We start from the raw sequence: 25235 nt of genomic DNA, 5'->3' as shown, positions 1-25235 counted from the left end.
TCTCCCAGTCACACCCTGATTACCAAGGACCCATCAAATGGGGCACTGCTACTTGCCTCTGGGGGGCTGCGGGGCCGACTCCTGTAAGGGAAACTCAGCACCTGCCCATGTCATGGCACCGCCCCACCCAATCAGCAGGCGGACAGACTCACAGACAGGGTCCACGACATCTGCCAGAGAAGAAAACGTCTGCCATGGCCCCGTCACCTGCCACCACTTAGAGGAGCAGCCAATGCTCGTTCACGAGAAAACAAAAGTACATCCCGCTGCTCCGGGAACTGGGGCGTCACGGTGGCCAGTTTGCTCAGAGACTAACGCTCAGTTCTGCCCAGGCCCTGGCCCAGATCCACCTAAAATCTGAGGACAGAGGAGGAAGCAAGCTCTGCGGACAAAGACACTCAACAAAGGCCACCGTCCCCAGCCGAAGGCCTGCGTCCCCAGCCAGCAGGGAGAGCACGAGGGGAGTGGGCCGAGGAGGGGCGCGCCATCCTCAGCTGGAGCCACGGTCCTTCCCCACCGCCCGCCGGACACTCCCGTGGCCCTGGGTGCCAGTCACGCGGTCACGCTCTGCCTCGTGTCCCCCATCCCCGGGGCCCATCACAAATGCTGTCTGAGCAGCTGCCGGCCCATCGAAGGCTCCTTTCCAGGCGGCCCTGCTGGTGCCAGGACTGGGGTTTCCGGAGGGCGCCCGCCACGCTAACTGGGAAGAGGAACAGCAGGGCGGGAATGAGGAGGTTCACGCCGAGCGCCTCCTCTGCAGACGACACCCCACGTGTGCCTCCGGGGGACTCCCCTGGGAGAGACTGGGTGGCTGCACCTGTCTGTGTGACACAGCGGCAAGTCTAGACGGTTCTGCCCTACCCAGCGCCCAGCCCACAGTCTCAGTGAGAGCCACAAGCAGCTCCACGGACCCAGTTCCAGGATTCGGACAACACAACTTAGAACAAGTTAAACGCTCAAAACAAGCACCATGTAAAGTTCAGGTTCAGAGTTACCAGACCAAACGCCACCTACGCAGACACGGTCCTCCCACACGGCTCAAGGCCGGGACGCTGAGGCCTCCCTGCAAAATACTGCAAGCCCTCGGCTAGCTGCTCCTTGCAAAGCACATACAAGACGTAGGGGCAAGTTCCCTCAGCCTCAAAGCAGAAGCACGTGGGCACGGACGGCGAACAGCGGACCCGGACGTGCCAGTGGTGGAGCCACCTGCCGGCCAGGCTCACCCTCCCTGGGTCGGGGGAAAAGCACCCAGAAGTGCCCACTGCACACTCACACCTGTTTCTCAGTGTGCTTGTTACAGTAGCACACACAAGTCAAGGGCAGGAAGCTGGAGCGCCAGCAGAGGCTGAGCCCGCCGACCTGACAGCGGGGCGAGTGGGGGGAGCCCACAGCCCGCCCTCCACAGCTTCGTTCCAGTCCCCCGGGGCCTGGTGGCCGCGTGCACTGTGGGCACCTTCCGCCTGGGGGAGGTTCAGGGGAGGTGAGGGCGGCTGGTGGGCTCCCCTGGGCAACGCCAGGCCCCGACTTCTAGGAGGGATTTGAGGACAGAGGCGGCCCCGCACCAGGCTGAGTGTCTCGCCCAGGGGCATCAAGACATCCCCTTGGGGGGGCTCCCCAGCACAGCAGTGGCCCAGCCAGCCGGCCCAGCGTGGCCCCGCAGCAGCAGCATCACTGAAGAACATGCTACAACCGCATCTCTGGGGTCCAGTGGCCTCGCTCTGGCAGGGGTCGGGGTGATGCTGGAGCGCACTAGGTGGGCAAGCACGGGCCTGCGATGCAGTTCCCGGCCGCCATGCGCCAGCCACACCGGCTGAGAACAAGCAGACCATGACGGCCGGCGGCATCCGCGCAAGCCTGCGGCCTGAGACCCAAACAGCCAAGCAGCAGCAAGAGAGGCACTTGGGGGGGGGTGCGCACCCCCACATCCTCTCTGCGCGCAGCTCAGGGTACTTCCTGATCGGCCCCACAGCAGCAGGGCGGCAGCAGACACAGAGACTTCAGGACAGCAGAGACAGCTCCCGGAAGCCAGAGGAGGAGGAGTGGGAAACCCTGCTGCCATTCAGCGGAGGCCGGCAGCACACAGAGCCGAGGGGCGCCGCGAGGACAGCGGCGCGGGCGGCCCCGCGCAGAGCGCCCCCAGCAGGGCCCAGGCGCCGCCCACCCTGCTGCTCAGAGCGCCCCGCGCTCGGGCAGCGCCCGCCCACCCCCAGAGAAGAGGAAGGAGGACGGAGCGCGGGTGGCGCCGGGGGACCGGGCTCCGAGCCCCATCTGCCAGACGCACGCTCACACCCGCCTCCCACCAGCCCCGGACTCACACTGCTGCCGGCATCAGCCCAGCCGCTGCCCAGCAGGAGCCGGTGGGCCGTCCCTGAGGACGGCCCCGGGGGCGGTACAGAGAGCCTCGAGGAGCCCAGGCAAAGCTGCGGAACATCCCAGGCACCGACAATCTCGGGGGAGGCTCAGGCCGCGGGCAGGGAGGGAGGGGTGGACTCGTGTTCAAACCCAGTGCTGTGCGGGATTCAAGGATGGGGCGCGGTGACCACGCAGCCAGAGGACAGGGGCCCGAAGCCCCCTGCTGTCCCAGTCCGGGGCCAGGGCCTGCCCTGAGCCACTGCTCTCGGGCCCCCGGGACCCCACACAAGGCAGGAAACCTCCCGACTCCGGCAACGGCCGCCAGGGAAGCTCCACGTAGGCGCCAACCGGCTCCCTGCAAGGTGACCCGACACACGTAGGCGACAGGCACACGTGCTCCGAAGGCTCCCTCGGCCCCCGGCGGACAAAGACACAGGACACGGGTTCCCCACGACCCGTCCCCCCAACACACAGCCCGTGCCTGTCTGTCATCCAGCCCAGCCACTGTGCCACAAAACACAGCCGACCTGCCGGGGCCGGTGAGACAGCCGAGCCCCGGAACAAGCCGCCCGTGCTCCCAGACCGAGCAAGGACACACCAGCCGGACGGCCATGCAGCCGGTCACAGAAGCCCCACGGCAGGAGCCCCGGGAGCCCCCCACCTCCCCGGAGGCCTGATGGACCGGCCAGACTGCCAGCCAGAACGGCCCGGGCCCGGCTGCGTCAGAGAGCGGCCGCCGGGCGGCCAGGTGAGCGGCAGACGCGGGCCTCGGTGATGGGAGCGGGAGCCCGCCCGGCGCGCGTTACCTTTCGATTGGATCTTCTCGCAGTTGGGGGAGATGATGACGCACTTGAGCTTCCTGAGCCTCAGATGCTTGAGCACCTCCCGCAGCCCCAGCACCAGCCGGCGTTTGGTCTTCGCCTTGACCGGGTCCTTCTGGTACGTGCGGTCTTGGAAGCGCACCAGCTCCCTCAGCAGCTCCGAGACGCAGGCGTCCACCTCCCTGCTCAGCATCTGGCTGCAGTAACTGCGGGAGGCGCCCAATGGCGGCGGCCCTGTCGGGGGTCCCCGCGGGGAGCGGCCCGCGCCGACCCGGGCTCCTGGCCGACGGACCGCACGTCCTCCCAGCTCCCAACTACGAGGGGCAAAGCCTCCTTCTGCCCGGCCTGGGCCCTGGGGCGGCACCAGCCGCAGACAGCCACAGCCGGAGCCGGAGGGCAGCGGCATGGGAGCAGGTGGCACTCCCTCCGACGTCCCCAGAGACGCCAGACCGCGAAAGGGAGACATCACCTCTCCACCTGGCCCGCTGTGACAGCACGTGAGGACGACAAGGACCTCGCAGAAGCAGAACGGGCAGCCCTGCCATGGGTTCTGATGAGGAGACCCAGGGTCCTGCCTGGTGCCCTGAGGACGTCGGGGCACAACAGCCCCACACTCCATAACAAAGTGAGCCCAGCCCACCCCGGGGCCCGCGGTCACTCACTCCCGGAACCTCCTGCTGTGGATCTTGGGGCAACCTGCGCTGCTGGGGACCAGGTGGCAGCCCTCCACCTCCTTCTGGAGCTCAGCTCTCAGCAGCCCTTCCGACTCGCCCTCCAGCGCAGGCGCAGAGGACGACGACACGTCGGACCCCTCTGCAACGTCACAGAGAAGCAAGTCAGCACACAGCCGGGGCCACGCTGGGCGCACGGGCCAAGGGCGGGGAAGGCCCGAGCACATCTAACAGGGTGGCATCTCTGGGACAGCCCCTCCCCGCAGAAGGACAAAGGTGACAAGTGCTCCAGCCACGCACCGATGCTCTGCGGGCTGTTCTGAAGGCACAGCTCGGGCAGCGGCGTACTGACACATGCCCCCTGCGACCCCATGACCCTCACACTGCTGGGCAGGCAGCTACGTGGTTCGTGCTTTTCATTCTCACGGGGAGCATCCGATGCCACACAGCACACCCTCGGGGGCCTCGCCCCTGTCCTTCGGCCCGCCCCCCAAGAGGCGCAGGGGCCAGGAGCGCTGCCGGCCCACAGAACACCGTCTGGCCAGCCAGCACCCCGACAGCTGCTGCCCTGAGCTGGCGCGGTGCACGGCCGCCGGAACAGCGGTACCTGAGGGGACAGCCTGCTCCGGGGCCCCGTCGTCACCACCACTCTCGCCATCCAGCGCGGTGTCACTGGTGGGAGCAGGACTCCCGGTGTTTTCTTGGAGACGCTGCTGCTTTCTCTCCTGCCGTTCTTTCAAAATGATCTTTAAGATGAAACAAGCAATTAAAACACCTAAGTACTTGTCCTTACGAATAAGCCCTTCTGCTCAACAAGCCACCCCACCTCAGCAGGTAGGCACGGTACCTTCCTGCATCCTCATGGCAACGACATGCCCTCCGTCCCCAGGGGCCAGGCCCACGCCCCCCAGATGTGCAGAGGCGGGCACGCAGGACCCAGGCCAGACAGTGCCGCCGCGCCAGCCCCAACAGAACCCATATTCCAGAATCTGCACACCAGCCAGATCACCCCAGGGAGGGTGCAGGCAGTAGCCCCCGTTCCTGGTTCTCTGCCCACAACACCTGCCGAGCATTACAAGAAAAGGAGCCCGTCTCCAGGAGCGGAGGCGCTCTGCTCCGTGCCCTCCGCCGCCCCATGCAGGGAGGGGGTCGTTGCCAGAGAACGACACACACACGCCGAGAGCGCACGCTCCGGCAGAACGAACATCGGGTCTGAAAATGCTACAGCTGTTAGACGTGACACAGACCGGCAGAGTGGCGTCTGCGAGCACCAGCCTCCCCCGCGTACCTTCTTCAGCGAGGTGGGCTTCTTGGCCTTGGGGCCCTCCCTCCGCTTCCCCTTCTTCATCAGCGGGCCGCTGGAGTCCAGGGGGTTGTGCGGCGTCTTCACCTGGCTCAGGCGGCCCTTCTTCCCCGACGCGGTGTCTCTGGAGAGGACCGGCACTGCCCCGACTGCAACACGGGGGGACACGGGGCATCAGACGCACCAGGGCACCCCGAGCCGCCCAGCCCGTGACTTCCCTCATCCCCCTCGGACTGCCCGTTACACAGTCTGCTCGCTGACGACCCCATGAAGTTCAGACCTTCCAGCAGAGATCCCAAAACGCCATCACTTAGCTAGACACAACCAGGGTCCCTCCCCATGATCCAGCCTCCATGTGGCTCAGCAAAGCGTGAGGTGGGGGACCCCCACCCTCTGCAAGTGAGGTATTTCCAGGCAGCACACACCTACGACAGCCCTTGTGACGGGGTCCGGTCCCTCCCCCCCATTTTCGACACCGTCTCTCAGGGGGAGGCTACTGGTTTCCAAACTCGCATGGTCTCTCTCACTAGCCCGTAGGATTCTCTGCGTCTCCAGGTGGAAAGACACTGGCCTAGCTCCGGTCCCCCGCCACGGGGACGAGCCTCCGCCGTCGCGGGATCCCAGTCGCGGCCCAGCACTTCCCTCTGGCACCGCTTCCCACCTTCTTCTCGCCCCAGGGAAACAGTCTGTCTCGTCGCCTCCTCTCCCTGCCCTCTCGTTAGGACAATTTGCCAGCGCATGCTCGAGGAAAGAGAACGTCCGACGCGCCGCCATAACCTGCAGCTCTCGCCTTCCGCCAGAAGGGCTGCGGGACGGCGCGCATGCCCTTCAGAGAGGGGATCCGGCAACGGGCCAGCCCCAGCCATAGCCCTCTGTGGGCCCAGGGCCAGGGGACCTCCGCCCCACATCCCTGCAGAGACTGGGCCCGGGTGTGAGTGCAGGCGTCCACGAGGCCCGGGACGTGGACCAGCGCAGGCCCCGGCATGGCCCGCGGGCCAGGGCACCCCAAGCCCGCACACGCCTGTGCGCAAACAGCGGAGGCGCCGACCGCGCCCGGGAGCCGCCAAGAGCCAGAGCAAGCAGCCCGGGCACAGAGCCGCCGGCAGGTGCGGGACAGCCTGCAGAGCCAGGCCAAGGCCATCACCGAGGGAAACCATCACCGTCGCTACTCTCAGGGAGAAAACACCATCCCGAAACCAGAGCTGCTACGATGTATTAATTGAAATACGGCGTATTCAACGACAAATTCCGAGCCTTTCAAAGAAACTAGGAGACGTGACCCACACTCAGGGAACAGATGTTCAGAGAAACCGCGTCGGCGGTACGGGCTGGGGGCACGGCCGCCACGACTCCGGGGCAGCCTGAGGACACAGCCCAAGCCCGGGGGGCCCGGGCAGCTGCAGCTCCGGACAGAAACCGATGAAGCCGAAAAAAAAATACAAATACTCGGTTCCAAGAAAACACTTAAAGAGACGAAGAAAAGTGAACTGAGCCCAGGAGACCAGCAGGGCGTCAGCGAGCAGACCACACGGGAAAGGGGGCAGCCTGGACACAGGGAACCAAAAAGTCTTCAGAAGAAATAAAGGCCCCGGGGGCGTATCTAAAAAGGGGGGAGGGGGCGTGTCTGGGTGGGTTAAAGCCTCTGCCTTCGGCTTAGGTCATGGTCCTGGGATCAAGCCCTGCATGGGGCTCTCTGCTCAGTGGGGAGCCTGCTTCCCTCTCTCTCTGCCTGCCTCTCTGCCTACTTGTGATCTCTGTCTGTGTCAAATAAATAAATAAAATCTTTAAAAAAAAAAAAAATGATGCCAAATCTTACTTCTGGGAACAAGAGCTTGCAAGGGGGAGGCTCCTAGGCTCACCTCATCCCACGGTTACACTAACAGAACACTGACATGACTCTAAACAAGCCAGAAAAGGACCCAAAGGCGGGCAGAACAGACTCTCCACAGCTCAAGGTAGAGAACAGGCACACCCAAGAGGGAGAGAAAGGGCGGGCATGGTCTGGAGCCTGCCGAACCCGAAGGCCGTATGCAGACAGGAGAAGCACACCCGGTGCGGAGGGGGAGCGCAGACCCCACACCAGGCACCCGGAGCCCACACTGGGAAGACGAGCCCCCATGACACTGGGCTTTGAAAACCAGACTGGACGAACCTTGCGGGTTCTTACAACCAGTGGGGCTGAGCACCTAAAACTCCAAACCCGCGGCTCTGCCCTGGGGAGCTGGAGGGGGACCGGGAACGGCACGGCAGGCTCACCGAGTCACGGCGAAGCGGCCGCAGGCTGGAGGAGGCCCAGCGCATACAGGCGGGACGGCTGTCTGCGAACCTCAGAGCCTGGGCCGGGAGGGCGGGGATCCCCGGGAGACCCCTCCGAGAACGACGAGCCGGCAGGTGCCATCTCCCTCCCGCACACCCCCAGCCCAGACACGCAGAAACCCGCAGGAGCAGCGCAGCGCTAAGAGCATGCACCCGCCACCACCAGCCCAGCCTCTGCAGGGTTTTCCGGAGGGTTTTCCGGGGCAGTTACAACGCCCTTCCCACAGGGGCCCAGCCCGCACCGGGCACCTCACTCCCGCACACCTCCTGCGGCCCCGTCTCCTGCGGCCCCGTCCCCTCCGGCATGGCCCGGTCCCCCAGGAGCTGTCCCTGGGCACTGCGGGTCCCTGCTGGCAGTGGACCAGCACGCACCTTGCTGGCTCCTGGAACCCCGTCCCTGCATTCTCCTTCAAATCTAAGCCCTCCAATACGCCTTAGGCCCGAGCCCATCCCAAGTGGTGCCAGCAGCCCCGAGAGAGAGGCCTGCACCCCTCCACGGTGACTCCTGCCCCCAGGAGAGGGGAAGATAACCACACACACCAGTCTGACTGCGGCCCCAGCAGCGGGCTGGCGTCAGACATCTCGTCAGACTGCAGGGCCCGCCCAATGACAAAAGCTTCTCCGGTGGGGTCCGGTGACAGTGCAGTTCCGACAAACAGCTGGTCCGACTCAAGTTAGGCTAAGGTGGCCCCAGCCTGGCCCGCTACCAACCCCCGGGCCAAATCCTGCCCTCACCAGGCAGAGTGCGGCTCTGCAGAGGAGCGGACTAAGGAAAAAGGGGCCGGGCCACAGCAGCAGGGCACACGCACCACACAGGCAACAGTCCCTGAAGCGCCAGGCCCTGGGCAGCAGAGGACACTGCACCGCTGGACACGACCGGAGCCCCCCTTCCTGGGGCCACGGCTCTCCAGAGCGGGAGACATGGCTGACTTTCCCAAAGCAGGGAGGCAGACGCACAGAGTTCGACGAAAGCAGAGTACAGAAGAGCGCGTGCACATCGGAGACCGGGGAACAACCCCAGCGAGATAAGCGGCCCAAGACTCGGCCTAAGAAACCCGCCCGGCGGACAGTGTCACGTACGGGTCGCCAACACATCGCCGGCCGGAGAGAAGAGCGGAGGACGCCTCACTCGCGTCAGTGAGACCCTGACGAGACACAGAAGACACAAAACCACCGGAGACGAAGAACTCAGTGACTGGAACTAGAAATAGGCTACGCGCGCTGGACGGTCAACCAGAGGAGACGCGAGCGCGGCCCACGGCCCGGACGCCAGGGACGGGACACCAGCTCGCTGGGCAGCAGAGAGGAGGAGGGACAGCAGCCGAGAACGCGTCTCGGAAACTCACCGTCCATCTGCATTACAGGCTCTCAGAAGGCGCAGAGAGAGAAAATGGGGCAGAAAATGTATCTGGAGAAAGAAAGCTTCCCAAGTCTGAGGAAGGAAACAGAAATCCAGATGCCGGAGGTACAGCGTCCCCTGCAAAATAAACCAAAGGAGGCCCACCGCAAAATACTTAGAATTAACATGGCAGAAAATACTGATAAAGGGAGAATTTTAAAACCAGTAGGAAAAGAGCGCCTGGGTGGCTCAGTCAGGTAAGCATCCAACTCTTGATTTCAGCTCCCCGTGATCTCGGGGTCGCGGGACGGAGCCCCACACCAGGCTCTATGCAGGGCGTGCAGCCGCTTACAATTCCCCCTCTCCCGCCCTCTGCCGCCTCCCCTCCCTCCCTGCCCTCCTTCTCCCAAAAAAAAAAAAAGGCACCCGCGAGAGACAGTCATCCAGGGGAGTCCCCCTAAGGCTGCGAGCAGGTCTTCCATCAGACGCTTCACAGCAGCGTGATGGGGTCACGGTGCTGAAAGGAAAAAATGTGCCAGAGAAAACTCCATCCAGCCAGGCTGTCATTCAGAGTAGGAGGACAGAGAAACAGCTTCCCAAACAAAAGTTATAGGAATTCATGAGCACTAAACCAGCCCTACCAGAAACACCGAAGGGGTATCTCTGGAAGACCATAAGCAGGAGTGAGAAATGTTAGAAGCACAAAAGCAGTCAAACTAAGTCTATCTCTAAAAATCAGTCCAGGGATTCACAAAACAAAGATGTAAAGTAGGACACCGTGTCCCTACAACGCGGCGGGGAGCAGTAAAATGCGGTGCTCTTGGAACGGGTGAGACGTAGGCGACCGTCAACATCCCACACAGCCGGCTTGGTGCGTGAGACGTGAGACGCCAACCAAGCGTCACACAAATCACAAACTCGTAACAGATATTCCAAAATAAAGAGAAAGGATTCCCCGTAGATCATTCAAGATGGCCCGCAACCCGCGAGGAGAGAAAGAACAGGGAAGACCTGCAGAAACCATCGTGGAACAAGTAACAAAGTGGCAGTAAGTGCGTCCTCCTCCATGACCTAAGGGACTAAGGGCTCCGAAGAGAAGACACAGGTGACAGCGGATACGGAAGTCAACAGCGTCCACACACCGGCCTCCCGGAGACTCACCTCAGACCTAAAGGCGCACGCGGACTGAGAGCGCAGGGACGGAAGAGAATTTCTGTGCAAAAGGAAGTGAAAAGAAAGCGGGGGCGGCAGTGCTGCAGGAGAAAAACCAGACCTCAAGACACGGACAGCAAAGACAGAAGGACCCTACACCGTCACCAAGACGGCGGGCGGGGCGGGGCGGACACCCGGAGCCTCGGGCCTTCAGCGCAGGTCATGACCCAGGGTGCTGGAATCAAGCCCCGCATCAGGCTCCCTGCTCAGCAGAAAGCCTGCTTCTCCCTCTGCCTCTCCCCCTGCTTACGCTCTCTCTACCTCTGACACATAAATAAAATCTTGAAAAAAAAAATTTTAAAAGAGGACAATCCAACAATAAGACATAACAATTGTAAATATTTGTGCCCCCAAAGTAGGGGCACTCCAATGCGTAACACAGTAGCGCACCCCGCAGGAGGGGACTTGAACCCTACTGACATCAACGGGTAGGTCAGCCACACAGAAAATCAACAAGGAACCAGTGGCTCTGAATGCCACACAGGACCGGATGCCTCTAACGACACATTCCAAACGCTCCCAGAACAGCAGAATGTACATTCTTTTCAAGTGCACATGGAACATTCTCCAGAACAGATCCCATATTAGCCCACAAGTCTCAGCAAATTCAAGAAGCTTAAAGTCCTACCGCGCATCTTCTCTGGCCACAACGCTATGAAACTAGCCGCCAACCGGAAGGGAGAATCTGGAAAGAACACAAACGCACGGAGACTGATGACACGTCACTAACAATGAACGGGTCAACTAAGAAATCAAAAAGTACATGGAAACAAATGCGAATGAAAACACAATGGTCCAAAATTGGGGGAATGCAACAAAAATGGTTCTAAGAGAGATGTTTGTAGCAACAGAGGCCTACCTTAGGAAGCAAGAAAAATCTCAAACAACCTAACTTTATATCTAAAGGAACTAAAACCCCAAGCCAGTAGAAGGAAGGAAATCATATATATCACAGCAGAAATAAATAATAGGGAGACTAACAAAAGCAAAAAAACCACAACAGAACAGATCAATGAAACCAGGAGCTGGTTCTTTGAAAAGGTCAAAAAAAACAATAAATTCTTAGCCAGACTCATGGGAAAAAGATGACTGAAATCAACAAAATGAGAAATGAAAAAGAATCAAAACCACAGAAACACCAAGGACTATAAGAAAACATTATGAAAAATTGTATGTTAACAAACTGACATAGAGCAGAACTGGGTAAATTCCTACAAACATAATAACTTCCCTAAACTGAATCAGAAAGAAATGGAAAATTTGAATAAACCAATTACCCACAACGAAACGGAATCACTCATCAAAAAACTCCAAACAAACAAAGTCCAGGACCAGATGGCTTCACAGGTGAATTCTACCTAACATTTAAAGAAGAGTTAATACTTACTCTTTTCAAGCTATTCCAAGAAGGAAAGCTTCCAAATTCATTCCAAGAGGCCAGCATTACCCTGATACCAAAACCTGATAAAGACACAACAATAAAAGAAAACTACAGGCCAGAATCTCTGATGAAGACAGATGCAAAACTCCTCAAAAAGACAAACTGAACCGAGCAATACATGAAAAAAAATCATTCACCACAATCAAGTGGGATTTCTCCTGGGATACAAGCATGGTTCAATATTCACAAATCAACACGACACATACACCAATAAGAGAAAGGATAAAAATCACACACTCATTTCGACAGATGCAGGAAAAGCACCTGACAAAGTACAATACCCATTGCTGATAAGAACCCTCAACAAAGTAGCTTCGAGGGACTGTATCTCAATGTAATAAAAGCCATATATGACAAACCTGCAGCTAGCCTCACACTCAATGGTGAAAAACTATGGGTTTTCCCCTAAAATCAGGAACAAGACGAGTAGGTTACCGCTTTTATTCAACACAGTAGCCAAAGTCCGAGCCACAGCAGTCAGAAAACAAAAAGAAACAGAAGACTTCCAAGCTGGTAAAGAAGTCAAACCTTCACTACCAGCAGATGATACAGTACTACACAGAAAACCCTAGACTCCACCAAAAACTAAAGTCGCAGGATACAAAATCAATATATATAAATCCGCGGCATTTCTAAGTACCAATAATGAAATACCATGAAGAAAAATGAAGACAACAGACCCACTTACAATTACACCAAAACCAATAAAATACCCAGGAATAAACTTAACCCAAGAAGGTAAAAGATGTGTGTACTGTGAAAACTGGAAAATGCTGACGAAAGAAACTGAGGACAACACAAATGGAAAGCTACTCCGTGTCGGGGCGCCTGGGGGGCTCCATCAGCTGAGCCTCTGTTTTCGGCCCAGGTCCTGATCCCATCATGACCGCCGTGTCCTGGGACGGAGCCCCACCAGCAGGGAACCTGCTTCTCCCTCTCCCTCTGCCTGCCACTCCCCGCCTGCTTGTGTGTGCGCTCTCTGTCAAGTAAATAAAATCCTAAAAAAAAAAAAAGAAAGAAAGAAAAGATGTTCCATGCTCATGGATAGGGGAGACAAAGACCGTTAAAATGTCCATGTTACCCAAACCATCTGCAGATTTAATGCAATCCCTCTCAAAATACCAATAGCATTTTTCACAGAACGAGAACAAATACTTCTAAAATTTTTATAGAATCACAAAAGACACTAAATAGTCAAAGTAAGCTTAAAAAAGAACAAACTGAAGGTATCACAACCCCAGGCTTCAAGTTATACACAGTCACCAAGAGTATGGTCCTGAGGTGCCTGGGTGGCCCAGTCAGGTGTCCAGCCCATGGTTCCAGCTCAGGTCATGATCTGAGGGTCACATGAGTGCACAGCCTGCTTCCGATTCTCTTTCCCTCTCCCTCTCTTTAAAATAAAGAAAGCTTTAAAAAAAATTTTAAAACCAGTACAGTACTAGCACACACATACACACATACAAAACAAAAAAACAGAAAAACAGATCAATAGAACAGAATAGAAAGCCCAGAAATAAACCCAAAATTATATGGCTAATTAATCTTCAACAAAGGAGGCAAGAATATTCAATAGGGAAAGGCTGATCTCTTTAACAAATGGGGCAAACTGGACAGCTACACGCATACGAATGAAACAACTAATTTCTTCCATCACACACAAAAATAAATTTGAAATGGATTAAAGACCTAAATTTGAGCCCTGAAACCATAAAAAATCCTAGAAGAGAGCACAGGCAGTAATTTCTCTGCCATCAGTCACAGCAACATTTTTTTTGATGTCTCCTGAGACAAGGGAAACAAAAGCAAAATCATGCTACCGGGACGACAGTGAAATACTGAACTTCTGCACAATTAAATAAACCACCAACAAAACTAAAAATCTACTGAGCAGGCTGAAAATATTTGCAAATGACATTATCAAATAAGGGGTTAGCATCCAAAATCTATAAAAAGAACTTACACAACTTATACCTAAAAAAACAAATAATCCATTTTAAAATAGGCAGAAGACATGAACAGACATTTCTCTAAAAAAGACACCCAGATGGCCAACAGACACAGGAAAAGATGCTCGACATCACTCATCACCAGGGGAATACAGATCGAATCCACAAAGAGCCCCTCACACCTGAGAATGGCGTCAACCGAAAACACAAGAAACGAGTGTTGAATACACTGTGGAGAAAGGGAGCCCTCGTGCACTGGTGGTGGGAATGCACGCTGGTGCAGCTGCTCAGGGAACCAGGACGGAGGCTTCTCAGAAAGTTGAAAATAGAGCTACCCTGTGATCCAATAATTCTACTGCTGGGTAGCTCCTGAAAGAAGACAAAAACACTTAATTCAAAAAGATATCTACACCACTATGTTTACTGCAGTATTATTTACAATAGCCAATACAGAAGCAACCCAAGTGTCCACGGACAGATGAAGAAGGACGTGGTGTATCATACATACGCTGGAATATTACTTAACCACAGGACGTGGTGTATCATACATACGCTGGAATATTACTTAACCACAGAAAGAAAATAAAGGAAATCTTGCCATTTGCAACAAGAGGATGGATCCACACAGTATAACAATAAGCAAAATAAGGCAAACAAAGACAAATAACATGATTTCACTCACCTCCTGTGAAATTTAAGAGCCAAAGGAAAAGAAAAAACACAAACTCTTAATTATACAAAACCAACGGATGGTTACCAGAGGAGAGCTGGGTAGGGGAAGAGGTGAAATGGGCGATGGGGTTTACAAGCACACGTATGGATCGTGATGCACCGAGTAAGGCACCGGACTGCTGAATCTCTGCACCACACACCTGAAACAACTGTTGTGTCGCTCTATGTGAAGGACACTGGAATTGAGGGGGAATAAATTATGCTACATCTACTTTGCCCGTCATCTTTACGTGGAAGAAGAGAGCCCGGGGCCAGCGCGTCTGTTTACAACACGGCTCATGGTTCCATGCCCACTGTTGAGACCTATGGCTCAGAAGAAAGATTCCACTCAAAGGAGAACTGCTCATTAACAGTGCAACTTGTCACTCAAGAGCTCTGGGAAGATTAACAAGATTAACACTGTTCTCACGCTGGTAACACATCTATTCTGCGGCCCATAGATCAAGGAGTTATCGTGACTTTCGAGTATTATTTTTAAAGAAATACATTACATGAGGCTGTGACTACCACAGACAGTGATTGCTCCGATGGGTTAGGGAACAGCGAACCGAAAACATCCTGGAAATGATTCACTATCTGGAAGAGGTCAAACTATCAACATCAACAGGAATTTGGAAGAAGCTGATTCCAGCCCTCGTGAGTGGCTTTGAGGGGTTCAAGACTGCAGTGGAGGAAGTCACTGCAGATGTGGGGGAAACAGCAGGAGAAGCGGGATCAGAAGTGTGGCCTGAAGACGGGACTGAACTGCTAGAATCCCAAGATCAGACTTGAACAGACGAGGACTTGCTTCTTACGGATGAGCAAAGAAAGTGGTTGAGATGGAATCTACACCAGTGAAGATGCCGTGAAGACTGCTGAAGTGACAGCAAAGGATTTAGAATATCACACGAATGTAGCTATAACACAGCAGCAGGGTTGGAGAGGATGGACCCCAGTTTTTCAGGTTTTTTTAAGGTTTTATTTATTTGAGAGAGAGAGAGAGTACAAGCTTGGGGTGGGGGGAGCAGAGGGAGAGAGACAAGCAGGGAGCCCAACTCAGGGCTCGATCGCAGAACCCAGAGCCACAGAAAACGCTTCACTGACTAAGCCCCCCAGGCATCCTGCACTCCAGTTGTGAAAGAAGTTTTGCTGTGGGTACAGCGCTACCATATAGCATCACGGGCTACAGAGAAACTGCTCGTGGAAGAAGAGTCCGTCCATGCGGCAAACTCCAGGGTTGTCTTACTTTCAGAAACGGCCACAGCTGCCGCCACCCAGATGGGCCGGCAGCCTTAAACAGCAGACGAGACCCTCTACCAGCAAAAAGATTATGGCTCCTGAAAGCTCAGATGATGGTTAGCATTTTTTAGAAATTTTTTAAAAATAAGATATGTACATTGTTTTTTAGACACACCACTGTTGCACTTAGTGGACTACAGTTCAGTGTCAACATGACTTTTATATGCCCTAGGAAACCAAAAATTCACTTGACTTGCTTTACTGTGATATTCACTTTATAGCAGTGGTCTGGAACCACACCCGTGGTATCTCCAAGGAATGCCTGTAGTGAGGGAGAAAAAACTGCCAAGAAGCAATTCTATAACCAGCAAAACTATCCTTCCAAAACTAAATGCAAAATAGAGATGTTCCTAGACAGACAAAGCACGAGAGAACTTGCTGCTCAGCAGAACTCCTGTATGATTCGAGAGGAAGGCCTACTGGAGAAATGCTGAAGAAGTGCCACTGGGCGGTATCTGACCCTAGAGGGACAGATCCTGAACACTAACAATCATGAATAAAGCTGGAAAACGTAAAATTCTTTTCTCAGTGCTTGTCTTAGTTTCTTCAAAAGACATGAAAGCATCGGGCAATGCTTACAACACCGTACCATCTTGTTGATGACATACACAGGCATGACACAGACGCCAACTACAGCCCAGAGAGAGAGAGGGAGACAAGAATTACACTGGTGTAAAGCTTCTCCAATGCAGAAACTCAGACGTATACTGTAATTCCTAGAGCAATCAATCACTTTCCTTATTCATGAGCAGCCGCTTGCTTACCTATTTTTAAGAAAATTATTTTTTTTAAGTAAAGAAAAAATAAATGAAGGATTCAAAATGGTACTCTAAAAGTATTTACTTAGGGCACCTAGGTGGCTCAGTCGGTTAAAAGTCAGACTGCTGATTTCAGCTCAGGTCATGATCTCAGATCGTGGGATCCAGCCCCAGGCATGAAGCCTGCCTAGGATTCTGTCTCTCTCCCTCTCCGTCTGCCTCTCCTGCTAAAAATAAACAAATATATAAGTAATATAAATAAATAAAACTATTCACTTAACATAAAATAAGACAGTTTAAAGAGGAACCAAGAATTTAAAAAAACCAGCAAAACAGCAGATGTAAATCCAACCACAGTAACAAATACATTAAATGTGAATGAAGGAGCCATTCCACTCGAGCAGAGACTGTCAGACTGCGTAAGGAAGAACAGTGTGGCCATCTGCTATCTAAAAGAAACACACTGTAGATTTCAAGGCACCATCTGCTAAGTAACCAGGGCTAGTCCTCCCTGTGCCACTGGTAAAAGCACGACTCTCCTCATCACCATGGCAACCAGGTGGGCAGCCCTGAGTTGGGGTCAAGAACAGACTCAAGCCCAAAGCCCTCTGAGCTGTGTTCTAGCCAGCAAGCTCTGCAGGGAGCTATTCAGCACTGGCTCAGCTAAGAATGAAGAGAAACCCTGAATTCCTCTTAACTGGTTTTTACTTTTCACGGGAGAGATGGTTCCATTAATCATGTCAAAAGGACAGGCGACAGGCACATCAGGGTCTGGGCACTCCTGGGACTCTGGCCAAAACATCGTTTCAATATTATCAAAATCCCAGCCTCACAATGCAACAACCTGAAACTACTTAAGAATGTGACCTGAAATGGAAGAAGGTATTCACAAATGACAGTACAAAGGGCTGACATCCAAGATCTATAAAAACTCCTCAAACTCAACACACACAAAACAGATAACCATGTCAAAAAATGGGCAGAAAACATGAACAGACACTTCTACAAAGAAGACACAGAAATGGCTAACAGACACATGAAAAAATGTTCATCATCACTGGCCATCAGGCAGATTCAAATCAAAACCACACTGAGATGCCACCTTACACCAGTTAGAGTGGCCAAAATCAACAAGACAGTAAACAAGTGCTGGAGAGGATGTGGAGAAAGGGGAACCCTCTTACACTGTTGGTGGGAATGCAAGTTGGTGCAGCCACTTTGGAAAAGTGTGGAGATTCCTTAAGAAATTAAAAATAAAGCTACCCAATGACCCTGCAATTGCACTACTGGGTATTTACCCCAAAGATTCAGATGTACTGAAAAGAAGGGCCACGTGCACCCCAATGTTCACAGCAGCAATGGCCATGGTCGCCAAACTGTGGGAAGAGCCAAGATGCCCTTCAACAGACGAATGGATAAAGATGATGTGGTCCATATATATACAGTAAGGTATTACTTAGCCGTCAGAAAGGATGAATACCCAACTTCTGCCTCAACATGGACGGGACTGGAGGAGATTATGCTGAGTGAAATAAGTCAGTTATCATATGGCTTTACTTACTTGTGGAGCACAAGGAAAACCATAGAGCACATTAGGAGAAAGAAGGGAAAAGTGAAAGGGAGGAAACTGGAGGGGAGGGAGACAAGCCATGAGAGACTGTGGCCTCCAGTAAACCACCTAAGGGCTTTGGAGGGGCAGGGATGGGGGGATGGGTTGGCCCGGCGGGGAGTATTAAGGAGGGCATGGATTCATGGAGCACTGGGTGTTCTATGCAAACAAGGAAACACGGAACACATCAGAAACTAATGATGTACTGTGCGGTGGCCAACGGAACACAATTAAAAAAAAAAAAAGGTGACCTGAACTGGAAAACATAAAATTTGCCTCTTAAAAATCTTTTAGAATGATTTGACCATCTGTATTATGTATTTTTAGTCACATGTAATTACAGAACTATCTTCTTAGTTTCTGACTGAACAATTTTTTTATTGAGTTTTTTAACTAATATTTTATTTATTTGACAGACAGAGATCACAAGTAGGTGGAGAGGCAGGCAGAGAGAGAGAGGAGAAAGCAGGCTCCCCGCTGAGCAGAGAGCCCGATGCGGGGCTCGATCCCAGGACCCTGAGATCATGACCTGAGCTGAAGGCAGAGGCTTTAACCCACTGAGCCACCCAGGCGCCCCTGACTGGCCAATTTTAAAGTTTCTATTTCTCCTCCACCTCACTGGGGTCTGTAAACCAAACCAGAAGATGCTTCTTTAAAAGAACTCTGATCTGACGGAGGGCTCCTGCTTCTGCTCAGCTGCTATTTCACACACGACCCCACCTAAAAGGTCCAGCTTGAACCTAGTCCCAAAAGAGCCACCCCGGACCCCTCACAGGACCCTTCCTCTGCCTTCCGGTTTTCTCCTTCTGCGGAAGGTCTGGAAAGCTCGGTCCCCAGTTCCCACAGCCCCCTGCGGGCTCCCCGGAGGCTGTACCCCGCAGAACCAGAGAGTGGCTGAAAGTCTTCCAGACTTCTCCAAGCCGCTGCAGGCTACTCAGGGACCTGCTCTGAGAAACAGGAGGCTTGGGGGACTCCTGCCCTGACCCACAAGCGAGGCCCCGCACGAGGTTCGTGCGTTCTCTGTTCACCATGCTGCTTTGACATCTTCACGGCTTTCAGCAAAGGAAACAGTGGCCCTCCTGGGCCGGCCAGTTCTTAGAGTCACCTAAGGGTCCAGCCTGGAACATGCCTGTGCCACGCAAGCCAGCCTCCCCCCCACCCCCCGAGCCAGACTCCCTGTGCCTGGGGGCCAGGCAGTGCCGGATGCCTCCAACCCAGAGCTCGCGGCAAGTACCAAGCGGGCCAGCCCTACACAGTCCCCCCACCACCCCCTGACCTCGGCCTGCCGCCTGCACTGGCGCTTACCCGCCGGCTGCGCCCACCTGAGGACCAAGCCTGCACGACTCTTGTCTCTTGTGGCCACACCTGCCTCGCCCCTCATCAGAGCACACGGAACGAGCCCCCTGCTAACTGCCGAGGAAAGCTGCCTCTGCCAACAGGTAACCCAGGAGTTACCCACGCCCGCCAAGGCAGCTGGACTGGTCTGAAAACCACCCCGCGTGCGGTCGGTGCCCTACGGGCCTTCCCCAGAGCAGCGGAGAAAAGCAACATGCAGGGAAGGCCACAGAGCGGCTGCGGCCCCGAGCTCTGGCGCGTGTGGGCACTCAGACTCGCAGGGTACCCAGCGGCGGGTCCTGCCAGGAATAAAGCGACCAACGTCACGGAGACAACCAGGGAAAATCAAATACAGACCGGACAGTGGAGGCCGGTGAGAAACGCGCCCTAAGAGTGACAGAAGATGGCCGCGGGGTCCGGGCAACACGCAGCCACTGCCGGTCAGACGGGCTAACCGAGGTACCTGCGCGGGAAAACGACGTTAACATCGACCAGTCACTGAAAAGCACGCCCGAGAAATAAACAGTCGGGTCACAGACACGACGGGAGTGACACAGAGCTGACAACGGCCGGACCTGCGCAGGGGCCACACGGTAGGCTGCCCTGCACTCCCTCCACCTTCGCGAGGACAGAACACAACATCCTCTCGTGTGTTTGCTAAAAACACGTGTTCTCAACCCTGACCCCATCCCCAGGGACCCAGGTCTGAGATGGGCCCGGAGCCTGCACACTCCGCGCACTTGCCTGTGACCCACCAGGGGGCCCCAGGGACATGGCGCAAAGGCCACGCTTGTACGGCCGCCACCGCTCGCGGTGCTTCGGCTCAGTTCCCCGCGTGCGGAGCTGGAAGGCCGGGCGCGGGGCCAGCGGTCTGCGCCACCGTGGGGCCGCCACGCGAGCTTCCTTCTGCCGCAAACACGGAATGCGTAGAAATGCTCGCTGCGCACCAGCCGGTAGCCCGCACAGTATGACCCACGGCACCGCGACGTTTCAGCTTCAAAAATACGCCACCACCACCCCGATCCCCCAGAAAGGCTACAACTGACATCGACACGACCAAACAATGGAGAGAATGCGGCCCGCCGGTAGGTACCGGTGAGCGCAGCACCGGGCTCGGAGACACGCCCAGCGAGTCTGTAAACTAAACAGATCCCGACCGCACGGCCCAGCGCTGCGCTCCCAGAGAATCAAACACGGGGACTCAAATACTGTCCCCAGAACGGTACAAAGGCACCAGTCACAGCAGCCAGAGGTGGAGACAACCTCCGTGTCCACCAGCGGAGGACGACTGGGTAAACACACCGCGGCCCGAGGCGTACGAGTCAGCCACGACCACGAGCCCGGCGCGGACACGCGAACACGGGTGAACGTCCAAGGCGCTCGGCCACGTGGAAACGGACGGACACAAAAGGTGACGAGTTGCACCGTCCCGTTTACACGACCCGTCAGAAGAGGTAAATCAGCAGAGGACATGCACACCGGGGGTCGCCAGGAGCTGGGGAAACGGGAGCTTAGCAGGCGGGCTCTCCTGGCAGGACGGAAAAGCGCGGAACCAGGACGACGAGCCCCCGCGACACCGCGGACGGACGCACGCCGCTGAGCGGCCGCCTCAGAACGAGTCCTCTGGTGGGACCTGAATTTCACCTGAATGAGAAACAAAGAACGGGGGTGCCTGGATGACTCAGTCAGCAAAGCCGCTGCCTGCGGCTCCGGTCATGGTCCCGGGCTCCTGGGACTGAGCCCCGCTGCGGGCTCCCTGCTCCGCGGGGGGCCTGCTTCTCCCGCTGCCTCAGCCCTGCCCCTGAGGGCGTGCTCGCTCTAACAGATAAAAAGTTTTTAAAAATTAAATAAACAAAACCAAAAAAACAAAAGGAACTACAGACACATACAGACAGCAGGCGTACATGTGAAAACACCCCCACGAGTGAAGGAACCTCACACGAAGCCTACGCAGTAGGAGCCCGTTTCTATGCGGCTCCAGAACAGGGAAGAGGAACTGGAGACAGAGAATACGCAGGGGCTGCCTGGGGCCGCAGCAGGGACCTGCCGGGCGGGGCTGAGGGAGCGTCCAAGGGTGGGGACGGAGCCTGGGTCCCCCTGCGAGGACAGGCCTGCAATCTGTGCGCCCCACTATTCACGGCTCCCCTCCAAAGACGAGAAGAGCCAGGAAGGCTAGTCAACGCGCACTAGGGTCGGTGGGACGCCCACAGAGCAGCGAGCGGTGGCATCGACCCAGGTCTGCAACTCCGAAACGCAGCGGAACAATCAAACACTCGTGGCTGGACAGGTCAGGGTCAGCCAGCTCTTCCCTGAGGGGCCACATGGTACGTACTCCAGGCTCGTGAGCACGTGAGTGTGCAACACCCCCCTGCCCGGTCTCAAACCGTCACAGCGAGGAGCCGGCAAGAATCCGGACTGTAACCGGCCCTGAGCACCCGGTCCAGGGGCGCCAACTCCATTCAGTGCTGCGCGACCACCACGCCCTCCTCTTCCCCAGCGGCTCCCGGGCCCCACACTGCAAGTCTGTCCCCACAGAGCAGCAGCTCCCCACAGCCTCCAGCTCAGGAACCCTCCAGGCCTCTCGGGGACTGTCCACTCCGGATCCCTCCCGGAGCGCAGGCCCGTCAGCGCAGGCTCATCTCGGAGAACGCGAGCAGTCACGCAGGTCGTGGCAGCCGGCACGAAGGCCGGGCCACACCCCGGTCACCCGTTTGTGCCGATACGCACCAGGGGCTGTTTCCTTTTCAGCTCTTCGGGACGCTGCTGCTGTGAGCAGGGGCCTGCGAGGGGCCGGGTCCAGCGTCCTGAGGAGCTGCCAGACGGCCTCCCAGAGCGGTCTCGCCCTCCCCCGTTTCTCCAAATTTCCGACGACCACTACCGCGGCAGGCACGAAGAACCAGCTCCCTGCGGCGCTGGCTCGACTCGTCTAGATTGAGGGCGTCGAGCAGCTTCTCACGTGTTACTGGCCATGCGAGTGTCTTCTTGTGGAGCGCCGCCAAGTCCTTTGCCTGTTTTTTTAGTGGGTGTTTAATGTGGAGCTTTGGGAGGATTCTGTAGGTCTCTGGACAGCAAATCCTTACCAGGTATATGATTTGCAAACATTTTCTCGCTTTCTGTAAAGAAATTCTTCTCGTTTTTTGATAATGTCCCTTACTACGCAAAAGTTCTTGTTTTTGATGAAATCCTGTTTATCTATTTTTGCTTTTGTGGCCTGTGCTTTTGGTGTCCTAGCTAAAAATCCACTGCCTAAGCACAGGTCGTGAAATTTACTTTTTGTTGTTATGAGAGAGACTCCCGAGCAGACTCCCCGCCCCGCACGGAGCCCGAGCTGAGATCACGACCTGAGCCAAAACCGAGACTGGACGCTTCACCGACGGAGCCGCCCAGGCGCCCCACCTCCATGTTCTTCTAAGGCCTCTGTGGGCCTTGTGCTTGCTTCGGGTCATCGCTCCTCGCGAACTGCCGCACGCGGGGTGAGGCGGGAGCCCGGCTTTCTCCAGCAGGTGGAAATCCAGCTGTCCCGTCACCATTTTTCAAAACTGTTCCTTGTTCTTTTAACGAACATATTTTGGTCAAAAACTCACTGGCCACGGTTATGTGGGTTTATTTCTGGACTCCCGAGCTATCCCACTAGTATCTCTCTCCCTACCCCAGTGCCATGCCCTCGGACCCCACACACACGCTTCCGACTGCAGAGACCGGCGCGGAGCGGCCTGCCCGACAGACGCCCGGCCATCCCTTGGAGACGAAAAGCTGCACTTACCCGAGAACACCACGGGTCTGGAGGACGGCTTCGCGCTCTGGGAGTGCTGCTTCTTCTCCAGGGCCGCCAGCATGCCCCCCAAATCCAACTGCACTGGAATCTGGCTCTTCTTTCCACTATTTTTATAACTGTTCTAAAGAATTAAAGAGTCATAAGTTTTCTTAGGGTGGCGTATTTTACAAACTGTGCTTTTCACTTCACAACAAAAAGTCATAAAAGATAAAATGAAACCTCTATATAGCAACCATTAAAAATCTAAAAATTTAAAGAAAAATCCAGATAATGCTACATCATCTTTCAAGGGGACTGCGGCGGTTTCTTCCCCTCCCCTTCCAGCCCCGGGGCTCCGTCTGCACCCACACGGTGCAGGCGCACACCCCCAGGTAGGACAAGAGGACGTGTGCGGAGTCTGTGGCAGCGGGAGTCCGTGTTTGAGGCCAACTGATGGGTGTAACTGTCTCACGGGCACCACACAACTTCCGACTGCCTCGGAGAGCCAACCGGATGCCATGAAGTCAGCGGGCTGGGACCAAGAATTTACACAAGTCAAAATGCATGTGGCAGGCGTGCAATTCAGGCACGAGCTGTGCTCTACTTGAAACACATGCTACTCTGAAAGGGCTGTGATCTGGGGTCCTCGGACACGGGCAGCCGCAGCACACCTGCCCTCGGCACGTCCTCTCCTGCCCAGCCGTGGGCCCACGTCACCAGGCGAGCGCAACGTGCCACACAGGTGGCTACAGAGACTCCGCGGGCAGGGACAGGAGAGGACCAAACTGGACCAAACTGAATCCCAGGGAATCTGCAAAACGTTCAGAGTCTTACTGCTCACAAATGTGAAAATACCGCCCCCACTTCCGAAGGCCAAATGACAGTGAAAGTGCAGGAGACTCGTGGAGAAATGGGGCCAAGTGTACGAGTTCTCCACCCGGATGACGAATCACAAGTTCATCCGCAAATCCACCGCAGGGCAGGGGCTCGAGGAGAGCCCCCTCTTCACCTTGTACTGAGCACTCAGGGTTGAATTTGCAAGGGGGGGGCCTCCTTTTTGTTTTGTCAGACTCTGCCGCCTCACAACGGAATTCCTGTTTCCAAATAAACAGCCAACTTTTCCCACTCTCCGTCGGAGACCGCCAGGCCGTCTGTGCCGCCTCCTGATGCAGCGGTGGCAACCGCCGTCTTCTCACGACAGTGACACAACATGCGCACTTAGAGCGTCGACACCCGCGTGTGATTCTCCAATGAAGAAAGAAATCAAAACAAAACCACCTTTCTCGTACATATAGAAGTCTGGAAGATACTTTTTTCTCAAGAGTTTAGTTAAGCAGGAAGAGTTAAGCCTAAAGCAATGACCGCGTCAATCTAAAACTCACCTGGGCCCGCTGTCCGGCCTGACGCCTCGGAGACGCTACGCTCTCTCTTCTTTCAGACGCAACAGCCAGATTGGGGAACTCCTCGGCATCCTAAGTAAACCACATGCCCTTGAGCTCTTGGCGGATCACGAGAACCGAGTGTGCCCACGTGCGAGCTGTTCCTGGCCCGGGATCTCGGTCACCAGCTCCCACACAGCTCACGAGGAGACCTCAAACCACCCCAAACCGTTTTACTCTTAGAAATTGATTTAAAGACCACAGTTCTGATCCCACTGCCCTAGAGAGCAAGTGGGTGGGGGCCCCAAGGCTGTGGGGGCCCTGGGCCCCCGGGCACAGTGTTCTAGCACCCAGCCTTCAACTGCGCTTCCGTTAGAGTACCTGTTGGTCTAGTCTCGGGAGTGCTGCTCTAGTCCCGTGCGCTGCTCCCAGACTAGACAATAGAAATGAAATAGAAAATAGGGCAACAGGCCTCTAATGACAACGGTGAAGTCATTTAAGAACACCTTAGATGCTTTCGTTAGCATTTTACATGACTCAGAGAAGTGACGCGGGACAGGGGAGCAGAACTCCGTGAATTATTTGTTGGCCCAAATCATTAACACTCTGCCAGGATCACAGGTCTTCACACACGTGACCCCAGTGTCCTCAAGGGAGCGCGCCAAGAGCTCTGGGAGCCCCCAGGTTTGTGGGAAAGTCTCAGGTTTGGCCCTAAGCCGGAGGGCAGGCAGCAGAGCCGAGCACCGGGAGTCAGGCTGAGCCTGGCAAGGAGTGTGAACCCAGGGTGACTCCCCGCAGCACAGAGGCTGTCCTGTGGCACCGCAGGAGAGCAGTGCCCAGAGGGATTCTGCAGGTCTGTGGAATTCTCTCGGCCAGGGCCCAGGATGGGGTTATGGGAGTCTCATTTTCCCCCTGAGTGAAGCACATCAGTCACATGTCTGGACAGAAAAGAAGACCCTGCAGGCACCAGCACGCCAAAGCAAGGGGAA

General features: G+C 55.5%; 1 protein-coding gene across 1 annotated transcript in view; it reads right to left on the bottom strand.

Annotated features, from left to right (window-relative positions):
• The window catches only part of SECISBP2 (SECIS binding protein 2), a 44743-nt gene that overhangs the window by 3935 nt on the left and 15573 nt on the right, over positions 1–25235 (bottom strand). The window contains exons 9-14 of the mRNA XM_032308573.1: positions 24250–24339; positions 22877–23009; positions 5133–5296; positions 4452–4590; positions 3836–3986; positions 3159–3379 (exon numbers count right to left, since the gene is read on the bottom strand). Coding sequence (XP_032164464.1) covers positions 3159–3379; positions 3836–3986; positions 4452–4590; positions 5133–5296; positions 22877–23009; positions 24250–24339 — 898 coding nt within the window. The remainder of the gene's footprint in view (positions 1–3158; positions 3380–3835; positions 3987–4451; positions 4591–5132; positions 5297–22876; positions 23010–24249; positions 24340–25235) is intronic.

This window comes from Mustela erminea, chromosome 12 (genome assembly GCF_009829155.1).
Source record: "Mustela erminea isolate mMusErm1 chromosome 12, mMusErm1.Pri, whole genome shotgun sequence".
In the NCBI taxonomy this organism is placed as follows: domain Eukaryota; kingdom Metazoa; phylum Chordata; class Mammalia; order Carnivora; family Mustelidae; genus Mustela; species Mustela erminea.
Note: the sequence above shows the minus strand (reverse complement) of the source record. Positions and strands in the feature narration are given on the sequence as shown.